Source organism: Gymnoscopelus braueri (genome assembly GCF_963280865.1).
Source record: "Gymnoscopelus braueri genome assembly, chromosome: 14".
NCBI lineage: Eukaryota > Metazoa > Chordata > Actinopteri > Myctophiformes > Myctophidae > Gymnoscopelus > Gymnoscopelus braueri.
The window spans coordinates 27,777,138-27,792,137 of record NC_137619.1 but is presented as its reverse complement, the minus strand read 5'-3'; the positions used below and the strand labels follow the sequence as shown (position 1 = coordinate 27,792,137).

Sequence of the window (15,000 nt, the reverse complement as noted above, 5' to 3'; positions counted from 1 at the left end):
ATTCTGTTCCAAATGCTAGCCATTAATTTGAGGCTCCGTGCTGAAGCGACAGTGAGCAATACCAATAAATACTGCAAATACGCTGTTATGTCCATTAGGCCTCATGCCAGGGAGTCCAACAGCAGCTTAGTGCCTATCAGATTATGTCTAGTACGTAGCTGTGGACATGTTGGACATGTTAGAAATACAGTGCACAACAAAAGCCGTAATGTATAGTGGTACACATTAAAATCCTCTGTGTTAATTTCCTTCTGAGCATTTACATTGGACCCGTAGGAGTCCATTTGGTTACATTTACACATTCTCTGAGTTACAAATGGATAAACTAACACTGAAGTCTGTACTGTATAGGATGATTGTAAGCCAAGGATGAACTGTATCTGAATGATATATTACAAAAATGTTATTGTTAATGTTATTTAATCATGTTTTTTTTCTGCTAGAGTAACATTTCATTTTAGGCAACAAGGCTCTTCCTCAGACTTTAGTTATAATTAAAGAAGTAGCAAAGTCTGAGGAGGTGACTTAATGCTTGAAACATCACTCTAGCCGATTAAACATCCTTTTAACGGGAGCTATTTGGTGGGCGGATTTTTCAGTTTCAACTTCACTAGGTATATCTTGATCCATTCATCCATCCATTTGGTTTTGAGATGTGAAAGTATTTTTTTTGTATCTTTTCTCATTTAGAATCAGAATCAGAATCAGTTTTATTGTCACATCACAGGTTTACAAGGTAAAAAAAGTGGGTGAAATTCGTTTTTGTACATCATTCCCATCGCAACGTTAGTTCCATATAAAGAAGAGGGGGGGGGGGAGAAGAAGAGGGGTGGGGGGCAAGTGGGAAGGAGATCAAAAACAAGAGAACAACAGAAGGCCAGACAAGTTATCTACATATTTACAAAGTACCTGAGATAATAAAAACTAAGGTGCCTGAGCATAGCAGCAATGTATGTATACTGTGCATGATATATACTTATACTGTGCATGATATACTTATAGACGTTAAGGTGCTTAGAGAAAAAAAGAGCACAATAAAAAGACAAAAAAAAGTCAGTGCGTTATACATGGGATTAAGGTGCAAAAGGTCAATGCGTGTCCACCTAGGGTGGACTGACCCTAGTATAATCCGCAAGTAGCTCCATGAGGGAGTGCAACAAAAAGTCATTTATCGTATCTCCCTGTGTTAGTTTCCACAATAAATTATGATTAGTTAGCCAATGTGGGATGGCGAGCGGTGACAGCAGCAGTGGCGGCGCTGAGAATGAGTGACGTTAACAGTCGTCTTGTTAGCTCATTAGCGGGTTAATTGCACATGTTAACGAAACTGGTTAGCCAGGTGCAGACAGATGATGCTCCCATAAATGGTTAATTAGGGTAGCTGTGACTACTGTGTAAAACGTCGGCATGCCCCTATAGAAGTCTGAGGAACACAGCAATGTCTTGCCACGCCAACGGCGCAACGGCGAAGCTGATGCAACCACCTTTGGTGTGTTTCAACGTCCTGCTCTACTGTATGATGAAAGGATATGAATGTTTCTGTAACATTTTGTCAGCTGACATGAAAAACAACAACTGAATTGCATGTTGCATTTAAAGATACAAATCACAATCAACTAGTAAAACCCTGAGAGTGTACAAATGGAACCAAATGGACCCCGGAATCAACACTCGGGATTTTACTGTGTACCATGACATCCGTTATGTAGGCAGCCAAAAAGACAGCCTGGGCTAGGGCATTTTGTATTGGATTAGAGTAAGTCAATTCGTTTTTTAAGTGCTTTGGGCACTCGCGGCATGTGCATACTGTACATTCCACAGGTCTTCTTCGGTACATAAAACATGTACTGTTTAAATCAATTCTCACAGACATCTCAATGATTGCATTGAGATGTCTGTGAGAGTTTATATTTTATGGGAGAAATGACAACAAGGGAGGGGCGTGGGAAAGGAGGTTGATCTAAGCTACCACAAGAAACACAAAGGTGAGGACGACAATGTTTTTCTCATTATACAGTACATCCCTCTAACAGAGGCAGTCAAGGCAGGGTAAAATTTGGAGATAACCCACTTTGAAATTTGCAGGTGCGGATTGCTTGCTTGCATTTAAAACTCAGGGTTACGGATGTAACCCCGGTTTCTTTAGAATTCGGAGTAACATACTCACTATGGGATATCAGCGCCCCCTGGCGTTGATGCAGAGCTACATACCATAAACTCCCGGGCCATTCATTGGCTGAGAAGGGTATGTCACGTGTCCGGTAGACCGGAAGAGGTATAAAACCTCTTGCGTGACGTGGCTCATCCTCTTTCGCTTCTCTGCATGGCAGATGCAACAGCACAAGACATACCTTAATAATAACAAACGTAACTTTGATCAGGACAGAAACCAGCTTTAGCCCACTCGGTGGTACTTGTACTAACCAACAGGTTTTCCTCCTATTAAAAAAAAAAAAGTTTTATTATTTACGCTCCCGCGGCTATCTTCTGTTTCTTTCTTTTACTGCTAAAGCAAGTTTTCCTCCTTTGAGTTTTCCGCGCTCTTAGCCTTGCGGCTGAAAGCTAACAGGTTAGCTCGAGATGGAGGTTCCACGTCCCTGCGTATTGCTGCTCTGCCGCTTGATGATCGCCGGGGATGACCCTCATGGTTTCTGCATCTCGTGCCTCGGTCTCTACAGGGCCGAGGCATTTCCAAGATGCACCGGGACGCTGCGAGGACTGCGCTCTGTTCTCCACGCTGCACCTCGATAGCCGCTTAGCCAGGGCAGCGCCCTGGCTGCGGGAAGCAGCGACGTCTCGTCCCCGGTCGTCGCGGATCCAGCAACACCCCGCATGGACACCGGCCCAGGGAACGTGGGTGGTGGGGCCCACCACGTGCGCTCACAGTCCACAATGGGCCCTCCGGAAGTCCCGGCTGCGAGCGGCGTTAGCCACCGCTCGCAGCACCTCCAGGCTGCTACACAAGCCGTGCTACGCAGCACTGCAGCAGCCGCTTGCATTTAAAACCAAATTCACCTCATTGGCAAGAAGTGAGGTTTAGTGTCTAGTTCCCTGAACATGTGGTCAAGCATGTACAGCATCATAGGCAACATACGTACATGCTTCAGTACATAGGGTGGATGTTGTACTGGGTATATGTGATGGCTGTACACCCCCATTTTCCACTGGCATAGTCCCATTAAAACCCACCTGTTCAGGTTCGCCTTTCCGAGTTGAGTTTGATTTCAGCTCTTGTTATTTTTTTGCGTTTGTATTTGCTTTTTCCTAATAAAGTTGTTTTCTTTTTTTTCTTCTCCCCCCCCCCCACACACACATGTAAAAGCACCTTTGAGTTCTTAGAAAAGCGCTATATAAACTCCATATATTATTATTATTGTCTCCGCCAGGCCGAAAGGCATGGCGAAAGTATGTTTTCGCCCCTGTCCGTCCGTCCGTGTGTCCGTATGTGTGTCCGTGTGTCCGTCCGTCATTCTGTCATTTTGTGTACAGCTAATCTCCGGCACCGTTGGCTTGATCGCAGAGAAACTGTACACACACACTCCCTGGGTGCCAGAGCAAATTTTTCACATGGGCCTTTTATAGCGCCACCAGGAGGCCGATTTGTGCAAAACCCATTTTTGAACAGTACTCCTACAGATTTCGGCCAAAAACCCCCCAAATCGGTACACAGTATCTCTATAGTCATTAAAAGAAACGGCTCAATTCCGATTTTTCATATTCCATCCTGATTGGCAAAAATTGTCTTTCAAAGTTTGCAGGAGTACTCTGTTTCGAACAAAATGCCTCAAATCATGAACACAGCGTGCAATTTCCGTGAAATTTTGCACACACATTCCCATTAGGCAGAGGAAAAAATGCAATTTGAAAATGTTCAAATCAGCCTCATGGTGGCGCTGTAACAGGCCGATTCGTGTTTTTACCTATAACTGCACCGATCAGTGTAAAACTTTGTATGCACACTCTCTAGAGGCCATGGAAAAACCTTTGCCCTGCATTTTTCACATTTGCCTTTTATAGCGCCACCAGGAGGCAGACTTATGTAAAACACATTTTTTGATATTAAGCCTTCAGATTTGATCAAAATTTCACGCAAATCGGTACACATGATCTCTATAGTCATGTGATCAAGACGGATCTGTTTGATTTTTCATATTCCATCCTGATTGGCTAACATTGACATGTAATGTTTGCAGGAGTGGCCCGTTTTGAACAAAATGCCACAAATCATGAACGCAGCGTCCGATTGCGCTGAAACCTTGAATGCACATTTGCACTACGTTGAGGAACAAATGCCACCCTTTTAACATTGGCCTGTTATAGCGCCACCAGCAGGTCAAATTTAGCAAAACAATTTTTTTGAACAAAATGCCTCAAATCATACATGCAGTGTCTGATTGCCGTGCACGGCCTAGGAATAAATGGCACCCTTTTCACATTGGCCTATTATAGCGCCACCAGGAGGCCATAATAACCTACCTGACCTGGCGGAGACTTGTGCTCCGAGGAGCACTTTTTCTAGTTATTATTACACCTTCAACAACCAGCAGTATGTTATGGCCACAGAGCAGGAAATGAGAGGTGGGGCTTAGAGTGTACTAGTTAGAATCTGGGATGAAGTAGGGTACACTACAGTAGGTAACATACTTGCTACAGAGAAGTTGTTGAGGGGGTAGGGCAGGTCTGCGTCTTGTGGCTTCTCTTTGTAGCCAATAAACGAGCCGTCTGTCTTCAAAAGGAAGTATCGCGGTCGCCAGTTCTTTATATATTCACCTGCAGGGAGTGAGGAAGGAAGGAGAGGGAAGGAAGAAAGAAAGAAAGAAAGAAAGAAAGAAAGAAAGAAAGAAAGAAAGAAAGAAAGAAAGAAAGAAAGGAAGAAAGGAAGAATGAAAGAAAGAAAGAAAGAAAGAAAGAAAGAAAGAAAGAGAAAATACAGTTAAGCATCAGATACCATACCAACATAGTCAAACCTTGACCTTTAAAAAACAATAATGATGTTGATTAAAAAGGATGAAGATTGTGCTACTGAATATGAATACAGATGATGATGATGTCGATGAAGTGTACTAGTATTCCCTAGTTACAGCTCGTCAGCTCAGCGCTGACGCTCTCATCTATCCCCCCACACACACGCACGCGCGCACGCACGCACGCACGCACGCACGCACGCACGCACGCACGCACGCACGCACGCACACACACACACACACACACACACACACACACACACACACACACACACACACACCCACACCCACACCCACACCCACACACACACACACACACACACACACACACACAAACACTATCTTGTTGAATGAACCTGTCAGTGCTTGCCAGGCTCGGATTGGAATGGATTATCTTGTTAAAAAATTGCAAAAAGATGTTTAGTAGCACAATACTCAAACTCCAATCTCTCCCCATGCCAGAAACATTTGGCTGATATATGAGTGGGGGTCAAGGTGAAGAGCCCTCCATCCAACATGCACATGCATACACACATCTACATGCGTTCACATAGTTAGAGGAGTACAAACACAATGCAAGTACACACTTGCCGGACAAACCACACATAATGCATACGTATGCCAACACACATTAAGAGATAAAGGAACACTCTAGAGCAGTTGTTCTTAACCTTTTCAGGCAGCGACCCCCAAAATAATCATCTTTGAACCGGGGACCCCCCACCCTGACAGCACTTGTAATTGTAGGAGTTGAGGCATTACATTTTGTTTGACTCAGATAAATATTATGAAAATAGCAGATCTACAAGATCACAACGCCTCGGCTATTTAAAAAATGTTTGCCTCTTTCTTATATTATTTGACAATTTGGCCAATGTTTGACCAGTTTGTATAGTATAGTTTGTTGATTACTTTTGATGCAGTAATGGCCTTTTTTATTTTATTTCCCTTTTTTTTTGTATTAAAAAATGTGTTAAAAGTCCTTAAATTGTCACTTTACTGTCATCATCATGGGGACCCCCCCAAAATCATGACCCCCCCTGGGGGTCCCGACCCACAGGTTGAGAAACACTGCTCTAGAGTGTAAGAATGATGAAGAGAAGGGGGAGGGAGGAGAGGAGAGGAGAGAATAGGAGAGGAGAGGAGAAGAGAAGAGAAGAGAGAATAGGAGAGGAGAGGAGGTCCCAACACCTTTTGCCCTTCTCAGACAGCAGCAACAAATAACAACATCTGTTGAACAGCTGGTGGGTGAGTATTACCCCAGCGGCTGGCAGCGGCTGGCACTGTTTGCTACTGCAGCTTTATCAGATGACCTGCTGCAGGATTACATGGGTGTCAAACATCGCCACGCCACAGTGGCCCACAGCACTCACTGGAAAGAGCACACACATACACACAAGCACACAAATGTATTGTTGATTAACAGACACAAACATGCACCAGGTACGCACGCACGCGCACACACGCGCACACACACACACGCACACGCACGCACACACACACACACACACACACACACACACACACACACACACACACACACACACACACGAGCAATGCAAACACTTGGAGTAATATCAAAGTTTGAATGAAAAGACTCAAACTTCAGTTTCTGGCCACCGTACACACATACACACACAGATGGATGAGCACAATGTGAATGAACCCACACACACACACGCACGCGCGCGCAGCGCGCGCAGCGCGCACGCACGCACGCACGCACGCACGCACGCACGCACGCACGCACGCACGCACGCACGCACGCACGCACGCACGCACGCACGCACGCACGCACACACACACACACACACACACACACACACACACACACACACACACACACACACACACACACACACACACACACACACACACACACACACACACACACACACACACAACTGAAGGCCTGAGGTACGACCATGGCTAAGAAAGGATACACTGTTTGTGTGACAAATGAAAAAAACGTAAACTGTTTACAACCTGGTATTCAATTTCTGTCTTCTTGTCATTTTAATTAAAAACAAAAATAACAACGTACATAATGTCTACTTTCCTGCTCCTCTTAATTAAGCAGCCATTCCTGTTCAAACCTGTCAAATGCGCGCAACCCGCCAAAACAAATGTAAAAACACAAACGTGCATACGCAACACAAACTCCCGCCTACAACGCTCAGCGACATCTCTGATCACCTTTTTTTAATTTGAGAGGAAAATAGGCAGCGTGTGTTCAGTTTGTAACATCCACTTAAAGCGTTAAGTGATAGCAGGCCCTGCTTGTTAACACGCTGCAGAAAAAAACACCTGCTCCGCTGACTGTGGGCCCTGCCGGTACCTCTGGGTGGCAGTGGGTGTTGACGTTGGGAGGGGCCGGGGGAGGGTGTAGCGCCTGATTCAAGCCAGCGCAGGGGGAAAGACAGACGCACACAGACAGGCAGACATGCGGGATCTGCTGTCGGATGCCAAAACGATGTCAGGATCACCAAATCGCCCCTCTCAACCCAACTCTCTCTCTCTCTTTGTCTTCTCTGTCTCTCTCTTTCTTCTTCCTCCCAATGGGTGGGTCAATTTGCTTTCCATTTTTGTAATTGCATTTCCAATTTATTGATTGCTTCAACAGAAGATGTAACTCAGCCAGGCATGTTACAGCGGTGGTTCCACAACTAACTTGACTTCGTGCATTCTGTTGATTATGCATCGCTCAAGGCAGCGTTACCCCACTGCATTGTTATTACTGTTTGTTAATTAAGTATGTTTGCATTTGGCTCTTTGTAGCGTTGTAAAGTGTGAAGTGGGTAGAAACCGAGACAATAACATGGCGTTTTGCCCGAGTTCCATACAGGAACAGAATTTCCTGTCTGTGCCGCGAGCCTAAGCCATCTCTGTGGATGTGGCGTTCCTGATGTGCATGTGTCACTCTGCCATACTCTGCTGACAATCATGTGTAAATATTACAAAAATATTACGGCATAAAGACCGAAAAGTTTTTTGTTTGTTCCACTGCAAATCTGTTAACCCATCAATTGCGCTGCCAATAATCGTTTAAAAAGTATTTGTGTTTACTATTTAACGTTGCCTACAAGAAAACGGACTTTGGTGACTCCGCCCCAGTCTGTGGGGTGGAGTCACCCAAGCACCAAGTTGACAAAGTCAGGAAGAAACGCTTAAAAAAAAGTTAACAGCAACTTCAAACTCGGTGGGAAAGACAGATTGAGTGATGGACAAAATGGATGAGGATGCAAAGACGGAAAGATAAACTGATAGAAACTATTAAAAACTGGCAGCATGGACCGGCTGGCCCATCCAAGTCCAGTCATTTCTCTGAGTCAGTTCCTAGATGAAGTGTCCAACCAATGGGAAGCCTGTGGCTGGCTGCTTCACCGCTCAGCTGTCCAGTACAACTGAAAACAGTTAAGCAATCCTGCTGGCTGCTATCTGGCATGCCGGCTGTGTGTATGCGTACGTGTGTGCGCGTGTGTGTACACGTCCACTGGGGGTGGGGGTGGGGGCAGCCAGGGGTGGCACAGACGGTGAGAGATGGACAGTTGTCCACATACACACACACAAACACACACACACACACACACACACACACAGTTCCAAACAAACATGCACACACGTCACACACACATACACTTGCACCCACTAACACAATTCTAATTTGCCCGTTCCAATTTCTACAACTGATCCAATGGTGTTCTGTCAAACTATCCCATCTTGGCCCTGGCTGTAATGAGTCCACAGCGCTCTCCCACTCTAGGCAGCTTGTCTGGGGAGCCACATGCTTCTAGTTTGGACTGCTGGAGAGAACCGAACAGCCGGTCTCCTGCCCACACCATCTCTTGCAGACCTCCTCGCCACAGTTGCATTCCGTTTTTCCCACACACAATCTCACTTTTTCCCTTAAGGCCAATTAGGACACTACAATATAAACTGCTTTAAGATGACAGGAGTCTCTGCCGTGTCTTGTCTCACGACTGTGATTAAGCTAGCAACATCTTAGAAGAGCACACACCCGGGGAGGGGAGTTTTTAGGAGGAGAGGATGTGTGGGGGAATTAGAGGAAATGCACCGTGAAATTTATTTTTAAGATCTCTGGACAAAAATTTTGTCACCCCACAAGCTGTGCAGTCACATAAATTTTGAACTCTTTCACATGTTGTTGTTTTTTTCCCGTGCTTTGATTTTCAGTTTAATTACCGAAATATTGCTGTTCGTTACTACATGGAATATTTGTACCTCCTGGCTGTCACACATGCAGTTTGCTCATTGGTAGTGTCGTTTGCACATTGGCATTGTTGCATACCAGGCTTTTTCTTTTGTTTTGACACTTTTCAGCCCATATTCCATAGTAACTATACAGACAGTAAAATTCTGTGTTAATTTAACTCTGAGAGTATACAAATGAAACCAAATGGGGCGCAGCGGTGGCCTAAAGGTTAGAGGAGTGTGCTTTTTACCGGAAGGTTCCCGGTTCGATTCCCCTGGACTGGCAGGTTGTCTGAGTGGGGAAGTGAATGGCCACCACTTACCCCTCCCCCCTAACACAGCTGAAGTGCCCTTGAGCAAGGCACTGAACCCCTGACTGCTCCAGTGGAGCTGCTAAGTGGCCAACAGTATGAGACTGTGGTTGTACTGGTTAGCTCCCAGGTTTTACTGTGTGTATGTCTGTGTCTGTCACACTGTCTGTGCGCAGGGCGTTGCTGAAAATGAGCATCTGTGCTCAGCAACCTTCCCTGAAAAAGGACTCCGACGTGTCAATTTGGTTACAATTGTACACTCTCAGAGTCACAATTGGATAAATGAATACTGAGCATTTTACTGTGCAATGAGCTGAAAGGGCTCTGTGTCATGCTCAAGGACACTTTGACAGGATTCATTTTCTATTATGCTTTATACAATAAAAGCAAAAAAACAATGATACGGCCCTCGTCAGAAGTTCGGCAGCTAGGTTGGTTGGGATTAAGACAGGTGCTACTGTCAATACAAATGGATGAGAGGAAAGCGGGTTACCTTGTCTAACACCCAATTTACAGGTTTTGGGAGGCCGAAACGTTTTTTCAACTTACGCTAAACTTGTGGCATAAGGCTCTGGAATGTGCTTCTGGAGTGTCTTGGAGGAGTACATGTTTTTGGCACGTTGTGCCGTTTGCAGCTTGCAGCATTAGCATTCAGAGGCAGAGCTGAATCAGCTGTGACTGCTCCCGTTCCAGGCTTTCTGATTGGACAATTACAACAGCACACTGACTAACTGTCACTCAATTAGCGGACTGATTAACTGTTCATTTGAGGATGGAGGGGCAAAGAACGTGTGTGTGAGAAACACAGAAAGACACAACTTTCAGCCAGTGAAACAGACGGTTCAAAAACTCAGATAAACTTCCCACTCTCTTTGTCATTGTATCTCGCTGTCTCACTGAACTACAAGACAGACACTCGCGCAACCACGTCCTCCCATTCCCCGGAACCCCACCATTGCTGAGGAGAAAAGCTGTGACAACCGATAAATAACTAACTAAATAACTATGTGCACTCACCAGCCATTTGTTAATCAACCCGAACAGGGATTTAATTTAATGCTTTGGCTGCGGCTGGGGCTGATTTGCAGATGGCTTAAAGACGCGGGCTGTGAGGCTGGGGCCCTGCGAGCTGGAGGGGCGGGGGTGATGGTGGGGTTCTGCACGTTCCAGCACAGCACACACACACACACACACACACACACACACACACACACACACACACACACACAGTCCACCAGCACAGGGTGGGTAGGGTGCCCACTGTCCAGACAGACGAGAGTACACACACGCACACGCACACACGCGCACACACACACACACACACACACACACACACACACACACACACACACACACACACACACACACACACACACACACACACACACACACACACTGGCAGTACATGCACTAGACAGAGGGTGGCAGAGAGCAAGGGGAAGCGAACTGGGAGAGAGGATAAAGTGTTGTGGGTGGAAGCACATACTGTAGGTGGCCAGATAGCTGGAGAAAGACAGAGAAAGAACGGAGGAAGAGGAATAGGAATTGATAAGCTAAGCAGCTGCAGCGTGTTAGTTAACTTGGTTGTAATGGAGCACCATAAAAGACAATATTTTTAACCAACTGACTGGATAGTGGGATTTCCACGTGACTGATTGGCTAACTGGCCCGCTAAATGACAGAGGACTATAACTGGTTGGCTGGCCTAGTGACTGACTGACTGGATGGGTAGTTGACTAACAAATTAGCCTTCTCACTGATATGTCACACTTGCTGGCTCACTTGAGAACTAAAAGAATGATTGGCTGGTTGACCACCTGCTGACTGACTAAATGACTAAATGACTGCCTTGCTGTCCAATTACCTGGCCAGTTACCTATAACCAACTGATTGACTGTCTGACTGCCTAACTTACTGAGTGTCTCACTGATTGACCTACCGACTGACAACTAACTGAATGTGTCACTGACTGGCTGACTGGCTGGCTGACTGACTGACTGACTGACTGACTGGCTGGCTGACAACAGTCACAGGCTTATTTTTTATAATGTATCTTCCCAAATCTGTCTTTCTCTGTGATGGCTTAAGGCTAATGTCTGGATAAGAAGCATAACATTATTCTGCATCATGCCTTTATAGACCATATTCACACCGCGGCCATTTTGGAATTTAACATTGAAAGTGCCACCCGTTGCCACGGCAACGGGTGGCACTTTCATTGACTTAATAGAAACATGGCCGCCGTGTGAATATGGTCTATAGAGACCTGTCTCGGTGTTGTTGCGCAACATGCTGGGCAGTGTGTCCCCATCTGACATTATTTCCCTGCAGCTGAAGACTCTGGTGAACCAGACAGGGGTCAAAGCTGGGGAAACAATAGATCTTTTACATAAACATGGACAACATACTTGTGCTTTGACTTAATAGTGTTAACACATTCAATTCTCTTCCCCATTGCAGCAAAGTTAAATAACCAACTTTCTGTCGCCTCTGACTCATTAAAGGATGACTTCACCCAGTTTCAACCTATCTTCATATAATTGGTCCTCACTAATGATCATGATAAATGGTAATGTCTCATAGGAGGGTTGTGGACACTTCAGAAACCCATTTCCCAAAAGATATTTTTATTTTTATTAACATGACAGCAATGGCTTCCATTATAGCAACCTTCCAGGAATAAAAAGCCTACCGATACAGTATAACAGTTTGGGCAATATATCGCCATTATTCAACTTTTTTGACGATATCGGTAATTATGCAGCCGATGGGTCCTGATTTTAAAATGTTTCAAAACTTGCAGACCTACAAGCTCACAAAGCGTTGTTGTGAGCTTGTAGATGGGCTATATCTTTTCATTTTTTAAAAGGGCTTAGGTGGTTTGAATCAAGTTCAGTTTACTGCATGTGTGTTTATTTACTTGTTAGCTTGTTCATTGTATAATTAAAGGTAAATGTCCTTTTCATATGTTGAAGTTTAAAATACTTTTTAAATCTATTAAACGGTTATATGTGTTTTTTCCTATTCATTTGTTTGCATACAATTTAAATCTCAAATAAAATCTTTAATCAAATAAAAGTTTTTTTTAATTGATTTCAAGATGGTGCACTTTTTAAAGAAAATATCGGTCAAAACTTTGGTAATCGGTGGTGTAGGACTCCCCAAAACTCTGGCATCGGTCAGGCTCTAGAAAGCAGTACAGCCATGGTTGTACAGTGAATAATATACCATTATGAAATTTTACTTGAAGATTAATTGTCACTCAAATAATTGCGATTGTGTTTCTGTCGTTGAACATTGGCACTGGCACATATGAATAAAATTTACATTTCTGTTTGGCTTTTAGGCTTCTCAAACAAAAGGTGCACAGGGCAGATATGACAATGATGATGATGATACGTATTTTTTTTACCTACATTTTTTATCCCGCGATTTTTGTAACCCATTTTTTTTCACCCGGTGCCAATTTCCTAAGTGATCCTGGGCGCTACACCAGCCCTACACCAGCGCTACACCAGTCCCCCACAGCCTCCCCGAGCTCATGCTTCCTTCAGTGCATGAGAGCCAACTGACCTTCTTGTCACCTGACAGGGGGGAGTTTCCCTGGTAGGACGTAGCGCGTGGAAGGAACACGTTATTCCAACCAGTTCCCTTCCCCTCCATCAGGCGCCCCGGCTGTCATGGGGGAGGCGGTATAGTGACCAGGATTACTACATGTTTTTGTGAGGGTATTAACTACCCTGGGAGACACGGGGAGAACATGCAAATTCCACACAGAGTAGGCCCTTTCGCCAGATGATGATACTTAAAAACATGAATAGTGGAAATAGCCGATCTACAAGCTCGGGCTTGTAGATCCACTATTTTTGAAAATGCTTGAAAATATATGAAACATTTTCAACGTGGAAAAATTATGGCGATGATGTAATAATTGTGACAGGCCTAGCAGTGACACAACCAAAGGCATGTGATGTCTGGATGGAAGTCTTTAGTAAACCTGGTGGGGAGGTTAAGCTCTGATGACTGACAGCCTGCTCGCTCACACTGATCTCCTTAGAGGCGAAGGTCAAAAAAAAACTACAGACACAACACTGGGGGGAAGTGTGCTTGTGTAAGATTACCTGAACCAGTCATTCTCAAAGTGGAGTCCGGGGACCCCCAGGGGTCCTTGAGAGGGTTCTAGGGGGACCCCCGCTAAATTCGTTAAAATGACATCAAAATCAGTGTAGATCTGCTATTTATTTATTTTGTCTTGAAAAAAATTGGACGATTTTTATTATATTTCTGAAATATTTTAACAACAAAAATATTCTATAGGGGTACTTCGCTCAAAATATTTTCATGTGGGGGTCCACGTCCAAATACATATTAAATTGGGGGTCCTCGATATGAAAAGGTTTGAGAACCATTGAGCTAAACATCAGCCATGTAACCAAAGGGCATGGAAGGAAGTGAGGGAGGGAGGGAGAAGGGATGGAAGGAGGCTGCTGTGGGGGATAAAGGAGTGAGACGAAGGAGGGAGAGAAAGGAGGAGGTTACTGTGTGTAGAGGAGGGAGGGTGGGGTTTAAGGGGGGGGGGGGGTTAAGGTGCTTGGGGAGGAGACATCTGTCTAAAAGTCTGTCCATTAGTGGGAGCTAGCAAGAAAAGCCTCCATTTATACACTGCAGAATGCACGCACACGCACACACACACACACACACACACACACACACACGCTCACTGTAGCTAAGCCGAAAATGCCGCTGCAATAGAAGGCACCAGAGACAGATAGAAAAACAATCTGCATGGGTGCAGTGTGTGTGTGTGTGTGGCGTGCGTGCATGAACCCAGCCCCAGCAGTTCTAACTCTAGCCAGACATCTTAAGGCTACTCAAAGCCAATCCACTTACACTGCATTAGTCTCATTACCGCGCTGGAACTGGGCTGGTGTTTGTGTGTGTGGGTGGGTGTGTGCTGTATGTGTGTGGGTGAGTGTGTGTATTCCTGTGTTGTGTGAGTGTGTGTATGAGTGTATATTTTGTGAAGTAGCCTCTCTATTTGTGAGAAATCTTGACAGTATTTAAACAAGTTTCAACTACCATCTCTTGAGACATACTGTAAGAAAACCGTTCTATTGAACCAACTGTAAAAGTCACTGATCAAAGGATGCATTTGAATGAAGTATTATTTATTTTAATGTATTAATATTTCTATCATGACCTTTAGGGTCTGAGGCTGGTTGTTGGGGCAGGGCTTAGGATTGTGATGTACACAGTAAAATCCTCAGCGTTCATTTATCTCTGTGACCCATGGTCCATTTTTAAGGGACACAATCAAATGAACACTACTGTGTCGATTTGATTGATTGAATACTAAAATGTAAACAGCACGAGGTACAGTCAGACATTAAGGCTAAAAGGATAACACATATATGTATATTCCGCTGGAATCAGGGCTGGGAGTGAAGGAGATGTCTGGAACCGGCTACAAACTAGGGGCTGGGGCTGTAGACTGGAGCGAGTCGGAGGTGAGG

The 15,000-nt window shown here is 44.8% G+C and overlaps 1 protein-coding gene across 1 annotated transcript in view; it reads right to left on the bottom strand.

The window, feature by feature from the left end:
* The window catches only part of akt3a (v-akt murine thymoma viral oncogene homolog 3a), an 80,976-nt gene that overhangs the window by 36,830 nt on the left and 29,146 nt on the right, over positions 1 to 15,000 (bottom strand). The window contains exon 3 of the mRNA XM_080449313.1: positions 4,645 to 4,770. Coding sequence (XP_080305439.1) covers positions 4,645 to 4,770 — 126 coding nt within the window. The remainder of the gene's footprint in view (positions 1 to 4,644; positions 4,771 to 15,000) is intronic.